We start from the raw sequence: 24,987 nt of genomic DNA, 5'->3' as shown, positions 1-24,987 counted from the left end.
GGGCCTCCACCATGCCAAGCACGTGCCCCAGATCTTCGAATTGGCCCCTCGAACCCGTTCTTCAGATGCCAGCTGCAAGTCGCCCGTTTCCAGGCAACTGCGGCTCTGCCTGACTTGGCCTCACATCCAAGGTTCTTCCCGCTTGGAGTTGACTGTCAGAAAGACCCTCAGGCTTCAGGGAGAGGCAGTCTGTCACTAACTCCACAGGGCGGCTGTGCTGAGGACCAGCGGCCAAACGAACACGGCGGGGCCTGAGCACCGGGGCTGGAGTCGGGGGTGCCTGGCCCTCCCGGGGCGGGTGGATTCACCCTCCTGGAAACCCCATCATGGTGGGATTTTGGGGAGTCCGCCTTCTGCCCGCACAGTCAATGATTCACTCCATTTCTAGGCCCTCTCCCCTGCCTGGAGAAATGGGGGTGAACACCCCACGCCCCTAACGAAGGCTTTCACCTTCCTGGAGCTGCCCCGAGCTGCCTCACTGGAACAGAAAATACTCCCAGTGCTCTTATCACTTAATATAAGAGATGTGGGTCAGGGACAGGGATATATATCTAAATAAAAATATAAATATAGGGGCTGGAGTGAGAGCACAGTGGGTAGGGCGTTTGCCTTGCATGCAGCTGACCTGGGGTTGAATCCCAGCATCCCATATGGTCCCCTGAGCACTGCCAGGAGTAATTCCTGAGTGCAGAGCCAGGAGTAACCCCTGAGTATCGCCAGGTGTAACCCAAAAAGCAAAAATATATATATATATAAATATAAGCATATAAGTATATTTATATATAAATATAAGCATATACATATATTTATAGATAAATAAATATTAATGTCTATAAAATTTATCTCCATATTTTATTTATCTATGAGCAACGGGACAGTGATAGAACTAAAACATATAAATATAAAATAAATAAAATAGTGGACAAAGTCTATTTTATTTTATGTAAGCATATTTTATACATAAATATAGACTGTATTTATATAAATAAGTAAAATATGTTTGTGACTATTTTATTTATTCCTATTTATATATTCATATAACTATATATTTTATATTTATGCATTTTAAACATGTATAATACATTATATATTTTGTATAAATATGGCCATTTATACAAAATGGCCTGTGTCCTGTAACTTCTTTGGGTTTTTTTTTTTTTTTTTGGGTCACACCTGGCGATGCACAGGGGTTTTCTCCTGGCTCTGCACTCAGGAATTACTCCTGGCGGTGCTCAGGGGACCATATGGGATGCTGGGACTTGAACCCGGGTCAGCCGTGTGCAAGGCAAATGCCCTACCCGCTATGCTATCACTCCAGCCCCTGTGTCCTGTAACTTCTGACCCAGTCACCACCTTACTTCTAAGGAAGGGTTCCCAGCTGACCTTGCACCTAGAGAGAGGTAGGAACACTCATCTCTGAGCTGGGCACTGCTCACTGTGTGTGTAGTTTTTGACACCTATTTCCTTTTTTTTTTCTTTTTGCTTTTTGGGTCACACTCAGTGGTACACAGGGGTTACTCCTGGCTCTGCACTCAGGAATTACCCGTGGCGGTGCTCAGGGGACCGTATGGGATGCTGGGAATCGAACCTGGATCAGCCATGTGCAAGGCAAATGCTCTACCTGCTGTGCTATTGCTCCAGCCCCCTATTTCCTTTTTAAAATTAAAAAAAAATTTTATAAAATAGTTCACAATATTACATTTAATATTCAGACACCAATCCCACCACCATATTTTGGATGTTACCATCCTGAACCCCAATCCCTGGCCTAAAGCAGAACCGAAATAATATATTTTGTATTGTTTGTTATGAAAAACCGCTGAAAATGCTACAAAAAAGTGTCCTTAGAGAAAAGAGTGTGGAGATTGGTGTATTTGATATTGAGGCCATTAAGCTCTTCTATAAAAGATCACTAACATGTTGTTAAAGGTTGAGCATTGTGTACTTTTTATATGTATTACGATCACGAAATCCCATTAATCATCGATTTCTCGAGTGGGCTCAGTAACCTCTCCATTTGTCCTTTCCCTGAGATCTTAGAAGTCTCTCTCAACTTGGCCCTCCTAACGATGTTGCACTGGGGGCTCTTTCAGGGTCAGGGGAATGAGATCCAGCTTGTTACTGGATTTAGCATATGAATACACCATGGGAAGCTTGTAAGGCTGTCCCATGTGGGCAGGAAACTCTCAGAAGCTTGCCAGTTTCTCCCAGAGGGAGAAGTAGGCTACAAGATATCGCTTCTGGGAGCTCGCTTTTAAGTCACTGGATATTGGCCATTGATGGGATTACACACACCTGGGTTCCTCTACCTTCTTGCATGAGGCCTGTCTGAACGTGTGGAGAGGGGCCTCTAGCATGGCTGTGGCTAAATTCCGGTGGTCTTCGGCTGCCGGGAGCTCTGCTTGGGGTGGGGAGGGAAGCTGGAGCCCATTCCCTCCGAGGGGCCCTGGGGAAAACAGCCAGGCGTGTAAGCAGTTATATGTATAGCTGTAAAAAAAATGTCTATTTCCCTCTAAGATTGGTTGCCTCCTACTTTGGCCCTGTCAGATGTGGCGTGGCAATCTTGGAGTATGGGTAGGGTGTGTGGTTTGAAGTACCACAAGGGAGAGAGAAGGGAGAGAAGGACGTGCGGATCTGGATGGTGGCCGATGACTAGATTATCTGGCACCAGCCAGAGGGTGACACCTATTTCTTTTATTTTGGTGGGGGGGGCCGCCAGGCATTGGGCCAGACTAGGTGGTACCCAGGGGTTACTCCTGGCTCTGCACTCTCACTCCGGGCGATGCTAAGGGGGCCATATGGGAAGCCAGGGATCGAACCCACATCAACCACCTGCAAGGCAAGTGCCCTCCCTGGCCTGCTTTACTTTCTCTCCACCTCCCCCCCAACACTTGTTTCAGATGGGGCGCTGCCCTTTGAACTCCCAGACTGAGATTGTGTGTGCTCAGGTACCAGTCACTTGGTTTTCAGAACTGTTTTGCACTCCTGCCCCAGACTTCTCTCTCTCTCTCTCTCTCTCTCTCTCTCTCTCTCTCTCTCTCTCTCTCTCTCTCTCTCTCTTTGCTTTTTGGGTCACACCCGGCAATGCACAGGGGTCGCTCCTGTCTCTACACTCAGGAATTAACCCTGGCGGTGCTCAGGGAACCATATGGGATGCTGGGATTTGAACCTGGGCCGGCCACGCTAGCAAGGCAAATGCCCTCCCCGCTGTGCTATCGCTCCAGCCCCAGATTTCTCTTTTCTTGACCTCCATCTCCCTCCCCGTTTCGTTTTTCAGATTGCTCTACACGAGCGCCACACTCACCATAGCCTTCACCTCTGCAGGTGAGTACTGGCTGGTGGGTGGGAAGGAGCCAGGGGCAGGGCTGGGGCGGTGGGCAAGGGGCGGGTCTCTCACCCCTGCAGTCAGGCAGTCACAGATTTGGAATTTGAAAGGATCCTCGTGTGATCACTGGGAGTAGACGGGTCTCTGGAGACAGATGAGGATTCGGGGCTGCGAGGGGGATGATGCTGTGCTTCGAAGAGGCATATTTGTTCAAAAGATGCCATCCTTCCTCTTCCATGGACTCAAATGGTTTGAGTCCATGCTCTTTTTCAAAACAACAATTTGAGCGACAGTCATTCTTGAAAATATCCTTATTTAGCAGGGGAGACGTTGACAGCCACTTGTAGCGAAAGTTTTCTTGCCTGATTTCACTGGTCTATAAATAATGTCAGGTCCCCTGAGCCTGGAGATTCCAGTCTAGTTCTTCTCTCTCTTTCTCCATTTTGTAAATGGGCCACAGTGAGATTCTCTCTCTCTCTCTCTCTCTCTCTCTCTCTCTCTCTCTCTCTCTGCTCTTTGGATCACACTCGGCGATGCTCAGGGGTTCCTTCTGACTCTGCACTCAGGAATTACTCCTGGCAGTGCTGGGGGACCATATGGGATGCTGGGAATCAAACCTGGGTCGGCCACATGCAAGGCAAACGCCCTACCCGCTGTGCTATCGCTCCAGCCCCGAGATTCTCATCAAACACCCACCTACAGCCACAGAGCAGGTTCATGGGAAGTTCCAAGGAGCCCCCTTTTGGGGGTCATCCTCAGCACTGCTCAGGGAAATAAGTGGTATCTGGGACTGAACCCAGGGCCCCCCTCCCTGCCTCTCCCCCCGCCCCCCGCCGCCAGCCTGTGCTCCAGCCCTTGAACCATCTCCCTGGCTTCTGACTCTGCTCTTGCCAGCTTCTCAGTTACTCTGGCTTAGAGATAACGTCTCAAATTCCACCCCAGAGTAAGATCACATGGCTCCATATGCGTGCGTGCATGTGTGTGTGTGTGTGTGTTAGGAAGTCAAAGGACATGTTTCCTGAGGCACCAGGCTGCCGCTGGATGTCAGTCAACCTGGGGTCATGTCCGTTTTGCTCTGTAAATACTGTCTTGGTTCACAGTGTTCTCGAGCCAGTTATTAAAAACCATTCTCCTCATCAGATTGACTTTATCTGGACTAAAAGCTTGTAAATGATTTTCCAGTGGTTTGGATTCACATTTGTGATTCACTGGGGCAATTTCCACCCCCCACCATCTGGGGCTTTTTGGATTTGAGAAAGCGTTGAACCCCATGTGACCTATTGTGAAATAAATCTCTTGAGTGCATTAACAGATGTTTTTTTTTTTAAAGAATCTTAAAAACTAGTACTGTGTATTAAAGATAGGGATGGAATGAGCTAAAATACTCGATGATTAGCTCTTTAGAGTAGTGGTCCTTAGTTGCTGGTCCAAAGACCAGTGAGGGTCTGCGGGCGTAGAAAGATTGAGGACAGCTGGTCTACCACAGTGGTTAGAACTGCTGGTCCATGGATCCGATGCACAAAGGTGCTGTTCTTGAGGTGTAACTGTGTCGAAGAACTCTGATAGTACTTCTCAATTTTAGAGCGTTAGTTAAGGCCTGAGACTTGTTGTTACTGTTTTGGGAATATCAAATACACCATGGATAGCTTGCCAGGCTCTGCCGTGCGGGCGAGATACTCTTGGCAGCATGCCAGGCTCTCTGAGAGGGGCAGAGGAATCCAACTCGGGTCAGACGCGTGTAAGGCGAACACCCTACCTGCTGCACTAATCGCTCCACAACAAGTCTTACAATGGAGATGTCACTGGTGCCTGCTCGAGCAAAATCGATGAGCAACGGTATGACAGTGACAGTGACAGTGACAGTTAAGGCTTGTGTACAGATGCTCTCAACAAGCATGGGACCCGCCTGGTGGGAAAATCGTTCCCTTCTAATTTCCCTCTCGGCCTTCTGATTTCATGAGTCCAGATCTTGTTTTCTCCCCCTGACCCCGCTGTTTTAATACAATTTTATTGTGGTTGGTTTGGGGGCCACACCTGGTGGTGCTTAGGGGTTACTCCTGGCTTTACACTCAGGAATTAGCTCCAAGGTGGAGCTTGGAGGACCTTATGAGATGCTGGGGATTGAATCCAGGTTGGCCACATGCAAGGCCAATGCTCTAACCATTACACTACCTTTCTGGCCCCAGACCTTGCTCCCCTTCCATTTTAATTGAGGCACCATGCTTTACGATACCATTAGCGAAACTTTTGTACGTATATCATCCCAACTTACCACTAAGCAGATTGCCTTCTTCCCTCCACCAGTGTCCCAAGGACCTGCTAGTCCCCCTCGTCTGTAAACTTGTTTTCTTATATCTTAAGAAAAGATATTTCTTATATCTTATAGAAATATATCTTATAGAATATATCTTATATCTTATAGAAATCTATTGATTTCTATAATTACCTTCTTTTTTTTTCTTTTTGGGTCACACCCGGCAATGCACAGGGGTTACTCCTGGCTTTGCACTCAGGAATTACCCCTGGCGGTGCTCAGGGGACCGTATGGGGTGCTGGGACTCGAACTCAGGTCGGCCACTTGCAAGGCAAACGCCCTACCCACTGTGCTATTGCTCCAGCCCCATAATTACCTTCTTTTTGTGACTAGCAACCACCCTGGAAAGGGGTACAAAGTTTCCATTGAAAAGAATTATTTCTGTTGGATCAAAGGAAGTTAACTTAATTCATTGAAAAACACTCTTGGCTTATGGCCAGACTCATTCATGGACATGAGCCAAAGGCCCAAGTCTGTGTTTTGGGAAAGATTCACTTTTTTTCTTTTCTTTTTTTTTTTTGCTTTTTGGGTCACACCCGGCGATGCACAGGGGTTATTCCTGGCTCTGCACTCAGGAATCACCCCTGGCAGTGCTCAGGGGACCATATGGGATGCTGGGAATTGAACCCGGGTCGGCTGCGTGCAAGGCAAACGCCCTACCCGCTGTGCTATCGCTCCAGCCCCAAGATTCACTTTTTTAAGGGCTGCCCTCTCTTTCACTTTTGGGAAAGGATTTAGTGCCACAGCTTCAGTGCTGGGGCTACCCCTGGCTCTGTTACGGGTAAAGACCATGCGGTGCCAGGGGTCAAACCCTGGCCCCTCTTTTCTCCTCTACCCCTCCCCCACTCCCCACCCCCATCCATCTCTCCAGTTCCCTCTTTGGCACTTTCAGTTGTGGTGATATCCGTTACCTTTGTCCAGCCAGACTATCATGCCTTGTTTGCGTGGGAGGAGTCTTTGCAGGGACAGGAAGTACGCTTTCCTCTTTCTGACCTCCAGTGCCAAGTGGGGGCCTGGAGGAAGCGTTTTCAGTTTCATGAACCCGTTTAGTGCTTGTAAGTACCTGGCCATCTTCTCACTCCGCCCACCCTGCGGCCAGTGGCACAGGAGAGCAGGGACCACTGGGGCCATTGCACGGATGGGTGGGTGGGTGGATGGGGGGTGTGTGAATCACCTCTCAGAACAGTGGAGCGATTCTGACCGGGGCCTGGGGGCTGAGCTGGGGGCTGAGCTGGGGGCTGAGCTGGGGGCTGCGTCCAGGCTGCTCTCCCTGCAGGGGCGCTGCTGAGCCGGGAAGGGGTGTGTGTGGTTGAGTGAGGCGCCATTGAGCCACGGCTTTGCGCCTTCAGTCTGGCTTCTCCCTCTGGCCGCCCCAGCCTGCCAAGAGGGAACGGTCGGTTGGTCGCTGGCCCAGATCTCTGCAGGAGCTTTGGGTGGGGTTGGGGTGGGGGGTGGGGTGGGGGCAGCCTGCACAGGAAGCTCAAGGCTGGGCAGAGTCGGAGCCTTCCGCTTAGGACTGTAGGGAGTCTGAGCACGTGAACACTCTGTGCTGGCCATCCTGGGATGCTCCCCCGCCCCCCCCCCCCCCGACCCCCGACCCGTCCCCAACCTCTGCCTCTGTTTCCAGAATCGGCCGTGCTGCTCTTCCTGGCCATGCCCATGCTCACCGTCGGGGGAATCCTATTCCTGCTCACCAACCTGCAGGTGCCGCTCACCCGAATCCAAATCCTCACCCCTGCAGGAAGCTGGGGGTGCCGAGGAGGAGGGTGTGGAGGGAGGCCTGGAAAATGGAGGGAGGGGGAGAGAGGGTGGAGGGAAGGAGGGGAGAGGGAGGAAGGGGGCGAGGAGGGAGGGAGAAGCGGTCTTCTTTAACTGGCCTGAGCCGGGGTGGATATCCCCGGGTTCCAGGTGGATTTGGGAGTCAGGAGGGCCTGGCCTGTGCTCGAGGCTCAGGGTGTTTCCTTCAGGAGTAAACGAAGGACTCAGGCCCGGCACATGCTTTGCAGGTCGGGAACCTCTTTGGCAAACACCGCTCGACCATCATCACCCTCTACAACGGAGCCTTCGACTCCTCCTCCGCCGTCTTCCTTATCGTCAAGGTGAACAATAGCGATGGCTGATGTTTGTCGGGCACTGACGTTTGTTGCGCGATTTCTCTCCGCCAACCCTCTGAACCAGTTACTATTTTATCCTCATTTTACACGAAGCATCCGTGTCTTAGGGAAATTGAGGTGACTGGGGAGGGTTTTGCACTTCATAAGCAGCAGTTGATTATGAGTGAATAAGATTTTTTTTTTTTCGGGAACTAGAGCTGCCCGTGCTCAGGGCTTACTCCTGGCTCTGTGCTCAGATTATTCCTGGCAATGCTCAGGGGATCATATATGGTGCCTGGGATCAAGCTTGCGTCAGCCTTATGTAAGGCAGATGCTTTAACCATTGTACTTTCTTTCTGGCCCCTGAAGCGAAAGAGCTTTTTGAACTTGAACCCAGGTCAGCCTGCTTCTGAAACCTGAGCTTATAATAATTAACCCCATTGTTGCATGAATGTAGGATTTGGGGACTGAGGCTAGTGGACGGCTTGCTTGGGTGTTCGGAAAGGGATATTTGTGACTGAGCTTCTGGCATGGAACCAAGGTGGGAGGTAGCTGACGGACAGTAGGACCAGACAGATGCTGCTGCATCTCTCCTGGAGGCTGATGTTGGGGAGCAGTGGGGTGGGGGTTGCCTTGTTGAACCTGACCTTGCTATCAGATCCACCCAACAGCCCTTCCACCTTCTTGGCTGTTTTGTTTTTGGGTAACACCCGGCTCTGGTTCCAAGGATGGAACCTGGACCTTCCACCACATGTACAGCATGTACCCAGCCCACAGAACCAGCACTCTGGGGACTGCACCTTCTTTTTCTTTCTTTTTGGGTCACACCCGGCGATGCACAGGGGTTACTCCTGGCTCTGCACTCAGGAATTACTCCTGGTGGTGCTCAGGGGACCATATGGGATGCTGGGGATCGAACTCGGGTCGGCCGCGTGCAAAGCAAATGCCCTACCTGCTGTGCTATCGCTCCAGCCCCGGGACTGCACCTTCTTAATGCAAACAGTATCATCTGGGCTGTGGTGAGTCCTGCCCAGGAGAGGAGTCTTGATTCATCCAAGCTCACTGTGCCCATATTTTTCCCCAGTAAGTGTTAGGTGGGCACCTTCCCCAGCACTTTTTTTTTTTTTTGCTTTTTGGGTCACACCTGGCGATGCACAGGGGTCATTCCTGGCTCTGCACTCATGCACTCAGGAATTACCCGTGGCAGTGCTCAGGTGACCATATGGGATTCTGGGAATCGAACCCGGGTCAGCCGCTGCAAGGCAAACGCCCTACCTGCTGTGCTATGGCTCCAGCGCCGCCCTTGGGCCCCCCACCCCCACCCCTGCACTTGTTAATGAGGTGAAAACTGGAGGAGTTGAGAGGGCCATTTTCCTCCTCCAGGGAAGGTGAGAACAGAGTATAAAGCCTTTCTCCTTCCGAGAGAAAGTTCTGGGACGATGGACAGCGTGCAGGCTGTGCATGCAGGAAGCCTGCGTTTGATCCCTGAGTTCTGCCTGGAGTCATCTGCAAGCACAGAGCTGGAGATGTCCCTCAGCACTGCTGAGTGTGGTGCAAAAGGGAAAGAAAGGAATTAAGAAAGAAACTTTCTTCCTTGGTTTCTTCCCTCCCACTCTTCCTCTTTGAAGTGATGGGGGCATATGATTGCTGGAGTTACAGCAGCCCTTTTGTGATATTGAGGTAGAAACCTGGAGGATAAGCTTGCTACCTCAATATCACACTAAGGATGGCTGAGTTTAAGGAATGAGGGGAGTTCTTGACACCCCTAACCGCCTAGCTTGGGTCTTTCCTCTGAAAGTCACCCAAGGCCTCAGCTCAGCAAGTCTTTCTCCGAGAGACACAACTACAGAAACTACAGAATCACTCTGTAGAGTCTTTCTCCTTTCCCTGGACACTCTTCCCTTTCTCTCCTGCCACTTAGACTCAGATGCAGAAGAGCCCAGAGAAATAGCTCGGGGGCTTAGGATTAAATGCAAGAGAGGGCTCAGGTAAGGGCTGGCTTTTCTTTTAAAGACATATTTCAGCCCTGTGCCCTAGAGGCAGATGAAAGACATTTCCTGCACCCAGAGCCTCATGCCAAGACCCAGCCACCAATTGGGGCACTCAGGTGCTCAAAGGCGTTTGCCTTGGACGTGCTGGCCCAGGTTCAATTCCCAGCATCTCATATGGTCTCCCCAAGCACCGCCAGGAGTGATTCCTGAGTGCAGAGCCAGGAATAACCACTGAGCATCACTGGGTGTGACCCAAAAAAGCCCCAAATAAGTAAATAAATCACTGTATCACTGTCATCCCGTTGTTCATCGATTTGCTCTAGTGGACATCAGTAACGTCTCCATTGTGAGACTTGTTGTAACTGTTTTTGGTATATAGAATACACCAGGCTGGTAGCTTGCCAGGGTCTGCTGTGCGGGCGAGATAGTCTCAGTAGCTTGCTGGGCTCTCTGAGAGGGGCAGAGGAATCGAACCCGAGTCAGGCCACACGCAAGACAAACGTCCTACCACTGGTGCTATCACTCCAGCCCAAATAAATAAGTAAATAAATAAATAAATAAAAATGAACCTCAAACAAACCCCATTGTGGTCCAGAGAGATAGGTCAGGGGTTAACCAGCTTGTCTTGCCCACAGCTGATTCTGGTTCAATTCCCAGCACCACATAAGGTCCCCTGAACACTGCCAGGTGGCTCCATACCCCCAAACCCTCCCCCAACCCTCTGAGCTCCCCATTCTCCCCAGCACGCAGTCCTTGGCAATCATCCTTATGCCCCCGTCTCTGTGGATCTGGGGACACTGGGGTCTCAGGGCTATAAACTCCTAAGAATACTTAAGAGTGTTGACCCTGGGCTGGAGCCATAGCACAGCGGGTAGGGCGTTTGCCTTGCATGCAGCCGACCGGGGTTCAATTCCCAGCATCCCATATGGTCTCCTGAGCACTGCCAGGGGTAATTCCTGAGTGCAGAGCCAGGGGTAACCCTGAGCATCGCCAGATGTGACCTAAAAAGAAAAAAAGAAAAGAGTGTTGGCCCTGGCGACACTCCCTGTACTAAGGTCTCCAGGGTTCAGCCATGCCCACGCCAGCGCGCCCACTTCCTTGGGGGGGATGCGGTGCCTTCTCCTCTGTGCGGAGACCCCAGTTGTGCTTCCCCAGTTACCCATGGGGAAGCCCTTGGTCCCCTGCTGTGTGTTGGGAGCGAAGCTACTGTGGGGAGGGTGTCACAGTGACCTTGCCCCCTCCTTCCTCTGCAGCTCCTGTACGAACAGGGCATCAGTCTTCGGGCCTCCTTCATCTTCCTCTCCATCTGCAGTACCTGGCACGTGGTGCGGACGTTTCTCCTGATGCCGAGGGGCCACATTCCCTACCCGCTGCCCCCCGACTACCGCTATGGGTAAGGGCTGTGACCTGATGATTGGAGGTCAGCGCCCCTCTGAAGACTTGGGGGCAGGACGGATGTGGTCGCTGGAGGACAGAGGACACCTGGCACCGTGGAGGGGCAGAGGTGGCTGTGAGCCTCAATGGGCTAGCAGGGGGCTAGCTCTTCCGGTTGGCCTTGCTCACGGGGAGTGGGTCTGGGGGTCCCTTGGGATGACTGGGATCTCTGGGTGCCAGGACAGTCTTAGCCTCATGTCCCCTGAGAGAGATCGCAAAAATGCACGCATGATACGTGTTCTTTTTTCCCCCCTTCTTCTTGGGTCAACACTCGGTGATGCTCAGGGGTCATGCCTGGCTCTGTGCTCAGGAATCACTCCTGGTGGTGCTTGGGGGACCATATGGGATGCAGGGGATTGAACCTGGGTCGACCACGTGCAAGGCAAATGCCCTCTCCACTGGACTGTCATTCCACCCTACCCCCACCCCGCCCAGCATTTTGCCTGTTCTTGAGGGTTGGGAACTGAGGCACACCACCTTTGGGGCTTTCTCTTGGCTGGGCAAGTTCATAGGCCAGACCAGTTCTAGAAGGCAGTGGGATTAGCGTCTCAAAGGGCAGAGCAGAGGGGTGAAGAAACGGGACCTTTTTCCGTTTTATTTTTTTCTTTTTGTTTGGGGTCTACAGCAGCTTACACATCTCTGAATTTTTCATCTCAGGAAATTTCAGAGACCCTCAGTCTGCATTTTGCCAGTGAGAGCCAGCAGGCCCACTCTGAAGGGGAAACCTGAGGCCCAGCAATGAAGAGCAATGAAGCTGGGGTTTGAACCCTGACCTGTCCTGCTCCGAGCCTGCTGCCTGGGCATCCCACCCTCAGGGGCTTAGCTGAATCGCTTCATTCTCTTTATTTTTATCTTTATTTGTTTTGTTTTGGGTTTTTGCCTTACCTGGCAGTGCACAGGGCTGGCTCCTGGCTCTATGCTCAGGGATCCCTCCTGGCGGGGTGCAGGTGACCATACCAGGTGCTGCAGATGGACCCTGGGTCAACCTCATGCAGAGCAAACGCCTTCCCCACTGCACCAGCACTCCAGCCCCTGACTTGGGCACCTTTAGAAAGTGTGGCAGTGTTGTTTGTAGACAGTGTGACTTTTTAAAAAACTTTTTTATTGAATCACTGTGTGAACAGTTACAAAGCTTTCCAGTTTAAGTCTCAGTTATACAATGATCAAACACCCATCCCTTCACCAGTGCACATGTTCCACCACCAAGAACCCTAGTATACCCCCATCCCACCCCTCCCCCTGCCTGTGTGGCAGAAGATTTCCACTTTACTCTCTCTCCACTTTGATGACATTCAATATCTCGACAGAAGACCCACCATTATTATTTGGAATTTCCCCCAAGAATCAGATCTGCCGAAAAGGCACCATTAGATAATTTGTTTTCTATTGCTGGTTATGAAGAGCATATGATGTTGCGCAGCCGCAAAGCGGCCGCATGATTTCGGATTTCTGATATTTTAGTAATAAGTCTGGAGGGATTTCTGCCCAAAGCCTCTGGGTTCTGAGATTAGTTTGTGTACCTCTGGGATCATGGTCGTTCAGGAGCCAGAGGAGCCGTTCGTGGGCGGCGACTTGGGGCCTCGTTGGGGCGGGGAGAGGGGCTGGTTCCACCCCCATCCCATGAGGCCTCAGTCTCGTCACTGCAGTCTCATACTTGGCTGTCTGATAGGTTCTGAAAAGGTGGCGGCCACCGTGCTGCCAGGGAGAAAAGGCGGAAAGGACAAACACTTTTCCCCACCCATGGTGGCGTGGTGCTGTAGTTTAATGCTCAGTCCAGATTCATTTCTGCCAAAAGCCGCTGGGTTCTGAGATTGGTTTGTGTGCCTCTGGGATCATGGTCGTTCCACGTGACTTTTGGGGGAGGGCACACCAACCTTGCTGGAGGCTGTTACTGGCCCTGTGCTCAGAAGTGACCCCTGGGGAGACTGTGCCAGGGATGGAAGCTGGGTCGGCTGCATGTGAGGCAAGAGTCTCCTGGACTTGGGCGGGAGCGATAGTCCAGCAGAGAGGGTGTTTGCCTTGCACGCGGCCAACCCTAGTTCAATCCTCGGCATCCCATATGGGCCCCTGAGCACTGCCAGGAGTAATACCTGAGTGCAGAGCCAGGAGTAACCCCTGAGCATCGCTGGGTGTGGCCAAAAAAGAACAAAGAAGAGTCTCTGGGATTCTCTCTCTCTCTGGCCCTCAGATAGTCAGAATTGGTCAAAGGGGATTCCTGTGTGCATTGAAATTTGAGATACACACACACACACACACACACACACACACAGAGCACTCCCGCTTCTGCCCAGCTCATAGTCCTTTGGATGGGGTGGGCTGGGGGTTTCTGTCTCTATAGCCTGTGTTCCGGGAAGCGCGACAGAGAGGGTAGCCAAGAGGGCAAGAAGTCGTCGTCCAAAGAGCTGATGACACCAACAGAGGGTGAGTGGTCCTTTCCACCTCGCTTGGGTCCTGAGGATCAAACCCGGGGCCTCGTGTGTGTGTGTGTGTGTGTGTGTGTGTGTGTATGTGTGTGTGTGTGTGTGTGTGTATGAGGGTCCGTCGCCGAGGCCTGCTGCTAGCCCCCTTTCTCCCGAGCACGCCCTTTCCCTGCAGCCGGCCTGGTCTCTCACTCCCAGGACTTCCCGAGGGACCCAGAGTCAGAAAGGGCTGAACATCTTTTGGACCCCTCCTCTAGAGGGGCCTCAGGGAGAAGCATGTTTTTTGTCCCATCTGTCTGTCCTATTCCTCTTCCCCTCTTTCTCATCTTCTCATAACCCTACCCCCAAAGTCGATTTCCCCTCCACTGCTTGCCCTTACCCCCTAAGCCTGTCTCGATGGGCCCCCACTTCTGCAGGTCTCCTGAGCCTGCCCCCGTCATCCCTCTGTCTCCATTCCTACCCGTTCGCTCTCTTTTAGCTCTTGGGGTCCTTGCTGGCTAAGGTGGAAGCAAGAACAACGTTCTGGGAAGGGTACTGAGTCAGTAAAGAGGGGAAGGAACTTTCCAGGCTCCAGGGAGAGAGCAAGCAGCCGCGTCCAGGGCCTTGACGTGGATGAGGGTCTGAGCCTCCAGGCCCACCTGACGGTGCAGGGCAGAGAGAGGCAGAGCTCCCAGCAGCACCAGGCCTCGGGGGCCACAGCTGAACGCCACAGCTGTCCACACAATCCCTCTCCCTCCCTTTCCCTCCCCGCTATTCCCCTCTCGTTCCCCCCTTTTCTCCCCTTCTCTCCTCTCCTCTTCCCCTCTCCTCCCCACTCTCCCATTCCTTTCCCTCTCCTCCCTTCACCTCTTGTCTTTCTTCTGTCCTTCCTTTCCCTCCCTCTCCCCCTCTTCTCTCTCTTTCTTTCATGTTTTCCTTCCTTCATTTCTTCCTTTCTCTCTCCCTTATTTTTTTTGGGGGCCCATACCTGGTGATGTTCAGGGGTTGCCCCTGGCAGTGCTTGGGGAACCATGTGGGATTCTGGGAATTAAACCTGGGTTGGCCACATGAAAGGCAAAAACCCTACCAGCTGTACTATCAGTCTGCATCCTCCTTTTTCTCTGCCCTCCCTCCCTCCCTCCCTCCCTCCCTCCCTCCCTCCCTCCCTCCCTCCCTCCCTCCCTCCCTCCCTCCCTTCCTTCCTTCCTTCCTTCCTTCCTTCCTTCCTTCCTTCCTTCCTTCCTTCCTTCCTTCCTTCCTTCCTTCCTTCCTTCCTTCCTCCCTTCCTCTCTCCCTTCCTTCCTCTTCCTCTCCTTTCTAACCTCAGCAGCGCTCTGGTGGCCTGGAGCGCCTTCTGCTGGTTCTCGGCCAGCCTGGCCAGCGGGTCAGGACTGTGTGGTGCCAGGTATTGAACCAGTGTTGGCCGCATGAAGTGCTGTACTTTCCCCTCTGCGACATCTCCCCAGCTCATCTGTCTTATGTGTTCCTTCGCCACTGGCTGAGAGCATTCAGGAAGGCATTCGTGCGAGCAGGGCGTCCACGCTGGGAAAGCGATTTCAGCAGACAGAGAGCACAGGGCAGACCCAGCCGGGAGGGGCTGGCCCTCGGGGAGGCGGGCGGAGACCATCCAGTGAGTCCTGGGGGACAGACCGAGCAGGTTGGTTGGCCTCTGACTGTCTCCTTCCTGCTTCTGCACTCTTGTCTGACCCCCCAACACACCTTTCTCATACTTCCTGCCCACCCTGTCCTCCCTACCAGAGGCCACGGGACCCGGGCAGAAGCCGGAGGTGCATTCCTTCTTGAGGTACGCCTTCTCCTGCCGCTTTGCCTGGCACCTGGTGTGGCTGTCGGTGATCCAGCTGTGGCACTACCTCTTCATCGGCACCCTCAACTCACTGCTCACCAACTTGGCCGGCGGGGACAGGGCCCTGGGTATGTGCATTGGCTGGCGTCCTGCGTGTCCAACCGGGCACTGGGTGCTCAGCCCGAGAGAGACGGTCCGAGCAGGGGTGGAGGTGGTGAGGGCAGGCACGGCTGGGCACAGAGGCCAAGTCTTTGCTTTTCGACGTGGTCCCGGAAGTGTCTTATCACCCCTTCCCTGTCTGCCCCTGTAGTCAGCACCTACACAAATGCCTTTGCCATCACCCAGTTCTTTGGGGTGCTGTGTGCCCCCTGGAATGGGCTGCTCATGGACTGGCTGAAGCAGAAGTACCAGAAGGAGGCGAGAAAGACAGGTGAGACCTGGAGAGAGGCGGGCAGAGGGAGGAGGGCTTCTCATTCTACTCCGGGTCCTTCTTTGCGTTGGTTCTCTCTCTCTCTCTCTCTCTCTCTCTCTCTCTCTCTCTCTCTCTCTCTCTCCCTCCCTCCCTCTTTGCTTTTTGGGTCACACCCGGCGATGCACAGGGGTCACTCCTAGCTCTGCACTCAGGAATTACTCCTGGCGTTGCTCAGGGGGACCATATGGGATGCTGGGAATCGAACCCGGGTTGGCCGCGTGCAAGGCAAACGCCCTCCCCCCATGCTATCGCTCCAGCCCCTCGAGCTTTCTGTAATGCTTTGATTCTCCTTCCGTTTGTTGTCATCCTGCCGCAGTGTGTGGCGCTGTGCTCGTGCTGGCCGCGGGCACACTTGGCTGTGGTGCTCACACACTTGGTTGTGGTGAATGGCAGGTCATGCTCACTCATCTCGTAGCTGGCAGCAGCAGCAGCGCCGTGTGGACACTGTGTCGGGCTGGGCCGTGGACAGTGTGGAGGGCTGAGGCTCTCACTCGTGGCCTCACATGTGCAAAGTGGCATTCTATCACAGAGCACCAGTCTTTGACCCCCCCCCACTTTTTGTCTCTTAATCTTTTTTTTGTTTGCATATTTTCTCGTCCATCCATTCATGTCTTCCCACCCCCACCCCACTTTCTCTGCGTCCCTGCACTGCTTTACCCAATGCTGTTGCAATATGTCGAAGAAACCTCCGGCATCTCATTACTCCATCTGTTGAGGACTCAGGGTGCATCTCGAACAAAGGAGTCCTCTTGTGCTGGAGCATCGTCGTACTCTCCCATGATCAGTGCTCCCAACTCCCGCAGTCGCCTCGGAGTCTCCTCTGACGTGCGCTTCTGCACCGACTTCTCTGCCCCAAGCCCGGTCTGCCCAGTTGCCCGGTGCAGGCGAGGACTCAGAGTCTGCGCAGTGTGCTGGCTTGATGGGCCTCGTCTGTCTCTCTTAGTCTGTGAGGGTTCCCCACCCTTCTGTCCTTGTTTACTTGAAGCACTGGATTATTTGTCCCACGTTTTCCCATGTTTGGGATTTGGCATTCTTTCAGTGTCACTTAAAAATGCGCCCTTGATGGGGTGTTTCCTGCAAAGAGGCAGATGAGGGCTCAGGGAGACTCAATTGAGTATATATATATATATTTTTTATATATATATTTTTTTGGTGAGAAACACTCAGTGGATGGGCTGAGCCCTTCCCTGGCTCCCAGCAGTGGGCTCTGGGACACTGTCTGACCCTCCCCACCACCCCGGGGTTCAGATTGATGAGCCGGTTCCACCACTGTCGCGTGACCCACTCATGAGGAAGTTTCCCATCCTTCTCGGCTTGATCGATTGCAGCAGCCATTGATGAGCGGTGCCTAGTTTCATTATTTTATTGGCATAGCAAGACGTTGCTTTTTCTGTTTCTCTCCCTCCTTCTGCTCAAGATAGCTAGAATTTCTCTAGAAAGAAAACTCTTGACTTTGTTAACTATTCTGTTACCCTGGCACGTGTGCTTCTCTTCACCCTCTTTTTTTCCTTTTTCAGAATATTGAACTGGGTCCAGCAATAGAGCTCCAAATGCAAGGCACTTGCTTCATTTGTTCGCATATGTCAGACCCTGGGTTCAATCTCTACCCCGGGTGTAATCCCTGGCATTGTGACCCCCAAACCCCAGTGAAATAAGATAATAGTATTTTTTGTTTTGTTTTTTGTTTTTGGCTTTTGGGGATCACACCCAGAAGTGCTAAGGGGTTACTCCTGGCTCTGTTCTCAGGAATTACTCCTGGCACTACTTAGGGGACTATATGGGATGCTAGGGATTGAGCTGGGGTTGGCTGGCCGTGTGCAAGGCAAACACCCTGCCCTGAAGTAGGACAATAATGAATTGGTGCTTTATCAGCCTCCAGGGTGAAATACCTTTGTGTGTGTGTGTGTGCGCATGCATGCTTGTGTATGTTTGTGTGTATGTGTGTGTGTCTGTGTATGTGGGTGTATGTGTGTTTGTGTGTGTATGTGTATGTGTGTGTGCATTGGTGCGTGTATGTGTTTGTGTGTGTGTGTGTGCGCGCGCGCGCGTGCATGCACATCTGGCAGTGCTTGTGGAACCAAGTGATCTAGGTGATGGAACCCCAGGCTCCTGCATGCAAAACATGTGCTTTAACCTTCAGGCTGTCTCTCCAGTTCCAGCTCAGTTCTTTTGCACAGTGTCATTTTAAATACCTCTGGCTCTGTTTCAGTGCTTCGATGCCTTTCTGTCATGATTCTTCTTGATGCTCAAACTCTCCCATCTTTCGCCATTGGGAATCTTACCAATTGAGCATGTGAGTTCTTTAGATATTATCATACTACTTTTAGAAGTTGTCTTTCTTTTCTGACACAGGATATGCTTGGATCTGTTTCACTGGGCATATTTGCTGTGCCGTTTCTTTCAGTGGAAAATATAGGGGCTGGAGTCTGGGGGCCAGGGGGTGGCTCACAGGGCTGGAGTGCAGGCTTTGCGTGCCAGAATCCCAGGCTCAGTCCCTGCCCCACATGGTCCCCGACTTCTGTCAGGAGTAGCCCTGAGCATTTTGCTGGGAGTGGTCCCTGGGTAGCACTGAGTATGCCCTCCCACTCCATTTTTTTTCTTTTTGGGTCACACCTGGTGATGCACAGGGGTTACTCCTGGCTTTGCACTCAGGAATTACTCCTGGCGGTGCTCGGGGGACCATATGGGATGCCGGGGATCGAACCTGGGTCGGCCCCGTGCAAGGCAAATGCCCTACCCGCTGTGCTATTGCTCCAGCCCCCCACTCCATTTTTTGAAAAGAGTATAATCTAGGGCCAGAGTAATAGTACAGTGGGCAGGACATTTGCCTTGCATTCATTCCCCAGCATCCAGGGGAACAACCAGCAAGGAATAACCCTTGAACATCGCTAGGGGTGACCCAAAAAGTAAAAAAACAAACAAAAAAACCAGAACATAAAGGTTTTTGTGGCCACACTCAGGGACTTACTCCTGGCTCTGCACACTCAGGAATTACTCCTGATGGAGTTCAGGGTGGTGGTGGGGGACCCTCTGGGATGCCGGGGATGGAGCCCAGGTTGGCTGTGTGGAAGGCTAGACTACTTGCTCTGCTCTCTCTCTGGCCCCCTTATCCCTCTGTGTTTTAAGTGTCACTTACTCAACATAGAGGAATGCTCACTAGGGTTGTCTTGATTCTGATTTGGGGGGAATTGCTTCTCTTGCTTTCTTTGTTTTCCCTCAATTAAATTTATATGTGAGTCATTTATACACGTGTCAGAAATGTGAAACAAGATCTAGCCAAAGACGTTCTGTCTCCCTCTCCCTGTCCTCTGCCCCCTCCCTCCCTCTGTCTTTCCGTAGTTATTTTCCATAAATGCAGACGTGCTCCTGTCAGTAGATGTAGGGCTGCACCGAGGGCTGCCGTTGGCTCTCCGGAGGCTCTGTCCCGGGTCTGCACCCAGCAGGGACTCTCTCTCCTTGTCCCTTTCTCTGCGGCAGCATGGTAGGGGGGGCTGGCCCTGGGGATCAGGTCCCATCTGCGCCCTTACCAGTGGAGCTCCACAGAGCACCTGAATGTGGGTCGAAGGGGCCAGAGCGGAGTGCAGCGGCTGTGGTGGGGTCTGTAGGAAGCCCACTGCCACCATCTCTGCGTTTGTTCACCTTTCCATTGTTCCCTTTTTCTGGGCATTCACACTTGGTGGCACCAGAGACTCAAACAGCAGTGGTGTTGGTGATAGCATTTAGCAGTGTGTGTGTGTGTGTGTGTGTGTGTGTGTGTGTGTGTGTGTGTAGGGCAATGTTGGGGATCAAGTGAGGGAGTTGGAGGCTGGTGGGAGAAAAGTCGTGTGCTTGGGCCTTTCTATCTGTTCTCTCTGCCTCTGAGGTCTCCCAGGTGAACTCCTATTCACCCTCCAAGGCCCCACCTTGGTCCCCACACCTAGAGAAGCAAGCAATAGCAAGACAGCGCCTTCCCTTCTTTGTGCCCTGGATTCTCTGTTCTTTGGCATATCCAGTACGCATGGGTAGCTTGCCAGGCTCTGCCGCGCGGGCTCGATACTCTCGGTAGCTTGCCAGGCTCTCCGAGAGGGGCGGAGGTATCGAACTCGGGTCAGCCGCGTGAAAGACGAATGCCCAACCGCTGTGCTAAAAACAGTAACAATAAGTCTCTCAATGAGAGATGTTACTGGTGCCCGCTCGAACAAAATTGAAGAGCAACGGGATGACAGTGACAGTGACCAAGAATTCTCTATTCTTGCCTCTTCGAGAGTGGTAGACATGTAGACAAGACAGGGAGGCACATCCTAGAGCTGCACCCCGGGCTCTAGGAGTGCATACATTTGTGTGATATTTTGGGGGTGAATTAGCAGCATTTATTGATGGGATGAAGGTAAAGTAGGAGAAAGAGGAGCATTCAAGGATGAGCCCTGGATTTCTGCGGGAGGGGTGGGTGGAGGGTGGCTGCTCCCCTCGCCCCATCTTTGTATCCCCTCCCCGCCCTCCATGTGGTCTATCCTCTTGTCTCCGAATCAGGGGCGTCGGCCTCCATGGTGGCCCTCTGCTCTACGGTGCCGTCGCTGGCCCTGACGTCGCTGCTGTGCCTGGGCTTCGCCATCTGCGCCTCCGTGCCCGTGCTCCCGCTGCAGTACGCCACCTTCGTCCTGCAAGTGATCAGCCGCTCCTTCCTCTACGGAGGCAACGCCGCCTTCCTCACCCTCGCGTGAGTGGGTTTGGGGCGCAGGAAGTGAGGGTGGGCCTGGGGGCTAGTCAAGTGAGGGAGGCAGGGTCTTTGAGGAGGTGGAGGCTGGTGGGAGGGACAGAACAGTCGGTGTGCTTGGGCCTTTCCGCCTGTTCTCTCTGTCTCTGAGGTCTACCTGGCGAACTCCTATTCACCCTCCAAGGCCCCACTTTGGTGTCCCACACCTAGGGAAGCGTTAGAAAGACAGCACCTTCCCTTCTTTGTGCACTGGACGCTCTGTCTTGCTTCATCGAGAGTGGTAGATGTCACCTGGCATCTGGAAATCCATGTCAGTCTTTTCCTTGACATCATCCCTGGACTCTGTCTTTTCTAGGCTCGATGGGTTGAGGGCAGGAGCAAGGGGGAAGGGGAAGGGCTGTGTAGGGTTGGGGCGTGGAGCAGGCCTATAGGGCAGGGGAGTCAGGATCCAGAGGCTGATAAAGTCCTGTCAAGACCAGGCCGTTTCTGGGGGTGGGGGGGAAGAAGATCCTTGAAGCTCACTGAACACTTTTGCCTCTCTCCCCAGGTTCCCATCGGAGCACTTTGGGAAGCTCTTTGGGCTAGTGATGGCCTTGTCGGCCATCGTGTCTCTGCTCCAGTTCCCCCTCTTCACCCTCGTCAAAGGCCCCCTCCAGGATGACCCCTTCTTCGTGAGTATTGGGGGTGTCACTGCCTGGCTTTCCTGAGTGGGGTGATTCCAGTGGGCTCCAGCAGGGGGCGCTTCCAACCGGGCGGAGGTGGTGTGTCCCTGCAGGAACATTTCTGCACAGCAGCTTCCCCTGGGTCTAGGTTTCTCCAATGGAGTGTGTGTGTGCGTGTGCGTGCGTGTGCGTGTGTGTGCGTGTGCGTGTGTGTGTGTGTGTGTATTTGCTTGTGAGAGCACAGAACAAAGCTGGCCTGGGTTCTAGGTCTTCAGCACACATTTGGGTTAATCTGTGGTACCGAGGGGCAGAAGTTCTGTGACCTCAGTCACCCCGGGGCCCCAGCACCCCTGCACCAGGAGATGCCAAAAGAGCCATGGCCCCTGATCTTTTGCAAGTAGGGAAACTGAGGCTCAGACATTTGGGTTGTTGGGGGGGGGGCGAGAGAGATAGTCCAGTGGGCAAGGCTCTTGTCTTGCCTGTGGCACACCCAAGTTCGATTCCCAACACCCTAGATGGCACCCTGCCCCAACTCCTCAAGCCTGCCAGGAGGGGTCCCTGAGCACAGAGACTGGAGTAAACCCTGAGCATCCCTGTGTGTGACCCCAAGCCCTCTCCCCACCAAACAAGTGATTGAGGGGCTGGAGCGATAGCACAGCGGGTAGGGCGTTTGCCTTGGATGTGGCCAACCTGGGTTCGATTCCCAGCATCCCATATGGTCCCTTGAGCACTGCCAGGAGTAATTCCTGAGTGCATGAACCAGGAGTAACCCCTGTGCATCACCGGGTGTGACCCAAAACCCCCCCCAAAAAAAAGTGATTGATTTCGGATGCGTGATTTGGGGATGGAGGAGCACAGACTCTCCTTACGCCCCGTGTCCTGAGCTCAGCTCTGTTGGTTATGTAATTATTATAAAAAGTAAAAATATATTGGGCCGGAGAAATAGCCCAGCAGGCAGAGTGCTGATCTTGCACTTGACTGACCTAGGTTTGATCCCTGGCATCCTCTAAGGTTCCCTCTGCCACCCCAGACCTCCGGGAGTGATCCCTGAGCCCGTGCAGAGCTGGGAGTAAACCCTGAGCACCACAGGCTGTGACCCAAACACCAAAACAAAACAAAAAGAGCACAAACACCCAATCAGCCTAATCAATGGCTGAATAAATAGCGGCACTCCTACATTAAAAAAAAAAAAAGGTCTGTAACTGCATCTCACAGTGATTCACTGTCACTGTCACTGTCATCCCGTTGTTCATTGATTTGTTCGAGCGGGCACCAGTAACATCTCTCAATGTGAGACTTATTGTTACTGTTTTTGGCATATCCAATACGCCACGGGTAGCTTGCCAGGCTCTGCCGTGCGGGCACGATACTCTCGGTAGCTTGCCGGGCTCTCTGAGAGAGGCGGAGGAATCGAACACAGGTCGGCTGCGTGAAAGGCGAACGCCCTACCGCTGTGCTATCGCTCCAGCCCCGCAGTGATTCATTAAAATAAAATAAAAAAAAAAGTACAAACACCTCTGAACCCCACACAGCAGTGGCTCTGTGCTGAGGAGTGATTCCAGGAGGGGGTGATCCAGAGACCCTGTGTGCCGGGGTGCCAGAGATTGGACTGGGGTCGTCTGCATGCAAGGCCAGGCCCTCCACAAACCCGTGCCCTGCGTCTCTGGCCCCTCTTACCATCCTTGGATGAGGAGCGGGGGCCGGGGAGGTGGCAGGGCTCAGCCGAGAGCGCCTGCCTCCCCGGATGAGGCCCTGCACGCAGTCCCAGCACTGCGCAGAATGAAATCACAAGCAGGATCAGAGCACGGTGGTCCTGGAGCGCACCTGGGGGCTGTGACCATCTGAGACTGGCTGGGCCGTGGAGGCAGGTGACCCTCACGGACTTCGGAAAACACAGGGTCCAGACGGGCGCTGCCCGTGAAGGTTTATTCTGTGCTCTTTGCCTGGCAGCTCTCCCCTCACCCCCGCCCCACCCCATTCTTCCCATTCTCCATCTGGGCAGAGTGGGGCAGGGCCCAGCCCTTCCCGGGGCCCACACGGAGCGGACAGTGATGGGGACACTCATTGGATTTCTCACTGTGCATGGGCATCGCCCGACTTTTTCTTTTCTTTTTTTTTTTCTTTTTGGGTCACACCTGGCGATGCACCGGGGTTACTCCTGGCTCTGCACTCAGGAATTACCCCTGGCGGTGCTCAGGGGACCATATGGGATGCTGGGATTCGAACCCGAGTTGGCCGCGTGCAAGGCAGATGCCCTACCCGCTGTGCTATCGCTCCAGCCCCTCTTTTTTTTTTTGGATCACACCCTGTGAGGCTCAGGGATTCCTCCTGGCTCTGCACTCAGGAATCACTCCTGGTGGTGCTCGGGGAACCATGTGGGATGCTGGGGATCGAACCTGGGTCGGCCGTGTGCAAGGCTAATGCGCTCCCCGCTGTGCTATCGCTTGGGCCCCCTCGTCTGACTTTTTCCCTGGTCTCCTCTGTCTCCTCTCCAGGTGAACGTGGGGCTGGTGCTGGTCACTCTGCTCACCTTGGTCCACCCCGTCCTGGTGTACCGCGAGTGTCAGAGCAAGTAGAGGCAAGACGGTCGCACTCTCCGGCCCCGAGGAAGCTTCTGCCACTGTCACACGCCCTGTGCACACGGACGCCACAGCCCGGGGGGGCCCCTTGTGTATCGAATAACCGTTCTCTCCTGAAATGCGAGTCTCTCTCTGCCGTCTGCTGCTTGCCATCAGCGTCACTGTCTCGGCGGCCAGGCGGACAGATGTCTGTCTTCAAGACCCCGGCCAAGGCCTGCTTTCATTTCAGAGCAGGAAGCACTTATTTTTGTTTGTTCGTTTGGTTTGGGGGTCACCCATGGCGGTGCTCGGGACTTACTCTTGGCCCGGCGCTCAGGGATCACTTCTGGGGGACCATGTGTTGGTGCTGGGGGACTGCACCCAGACCAGTAGCGTGCGAGGCGAGTGCCCTCCCCACTGTGCTCTCGCTCAGGCCCCTGGGCGCCTGAAGCCAGAGAGTGGAAGGTGGCGCCACCTGCTGACTTCCTGGTGACGGGTGACTTGTCCTGGCCTTAGACCGCCTGGCATTTGGGTGGCACGGGGCTCTCCTGCAGGGACACAGCCTGGGCAGGGACTGGGCCCCTCCCCCCAAGGCAAAGGAGCCATGGGTGGGAGTGGGGGTTCCCAGGCCCAAGTCCCAGCTCTGCCTCTGATGCTGGGTGACCTTGGGTGACCCCGTCCCCCTCCCAAGCCTCAGTTTCCCTTCTGTAAAATGAGGGTGTGTGGGAGTTGAAGGTTCTCTCCAGCAAGCCCTGGCAGGTTTTGAGGACAGGGTTAGCAAGTCACCCCAAGGGGCTTGGGAAATGGCTGACCCGCTGGGCTGAAGGATTTCTGACACGGCCTTTGGGGGCTGTCATTTCCCTGTGAGGGAGGAATGTTTACTTCGGGCGTTGTGTAAAGAATCTCTCTGGGGAACCGTTTCACAGAAAAATAAAACCTCACTGCCATAGTCAGCACTGTTCATATCTCTGTATGTGTGTGCCTTTGCCGGTGAGTGCACGCGAGTACACATGTGTATATGTGCACACATGTGTCTGTATGGGTGTGTGCGCGCACATATGCTTGTGTTAGCACATGTACAGTGGCTGTGTGCATATGTGTACCCATGTGTTCATGGTGCATCGTGTGCATATGTGTACTTGCATGTGTATAGGCACTTGTACATATGGGCTCCTACGGGTATGTGCATGATTAGGTGCGTGTGTGCATGTGCAAGCATATTCATGTGTGAGGCGTGCATGT

The 24,987-nt window shown here is 53.3% G+C and overlaps 1 protein-coding gene across 1 annotated transcript in view; it reads left to right on the top strand.

The window, feature by feature from the left end:
* The window catches only part of SLC43A3 (solute carrier family 43 member 3), a 29,432-nt gene extending 4,738 nt beyond the window's left edge, over window positions 1-24,694 (top strand). Inside the window, exons 4-13 of the mRNA XM_055142014.1 lie at window positions 3,278-3,324; window positions 7,267-7,343; window positions 7,646-7,738; window positions 10,977-11,116; window positions 13,496-13,578; window positions 15,315-15,488; window positions 15,671-15,790; window positions 20,342-20,528; window positions 21,073-21,196; window positions 23,683-24,694. Of these exons, the coding sequence (XP_054997989.1) occupies window positions 3,278-3,324; window positions 7,267-7,343; window positions 7,646-7,738; window positions 10,977-11,116; window positions 13,496-13,578; window positions 15,315-15,488; window positions 15,671-15,790; window positions 20,342-20,528; window positions 21,073-21,196; window positions 23,683-23,763 (1,126 nt within the window). The 3' untranslated portion in view covers window positions 23,764-24,694. The remainder of the gene's footprint in view (window positions 1-3,277; window positions 3,325-7,266; window positions 7,344-7,645; window positions 7,739-10,976; window positions 11,117-13,495; window positions 13,579-15,314; window positions 15,489-15,670; window positions 15,791-20,341; window positions 20,529-21,072; window positions 21,197-23,682) is intronic.
* The last annotated feature ends 293 nt before the right edge of the window (window positions 24,695-24,987 follow it).

This window comes from Sorex araneus, chromosome 6, assembly GCF_027595985.1.
Source record: "Sorex araneus isolate mSorAra2 chromosome 6, mSorAra2.pri, whole genome shotgun sequence".
In the NCBI taxonomy this organism is placed as follows: Eukaryota; Metazoa; Chordata; class Mammalia; order Eulipotyphla; family Soricidae; genus Sorex; species Sorex araneus.
The sequence above is the reverse complement of the archived record's forward strand: the minus strand, read 5'-3'. Positions and strand labels throughout refer to the sequence as shown.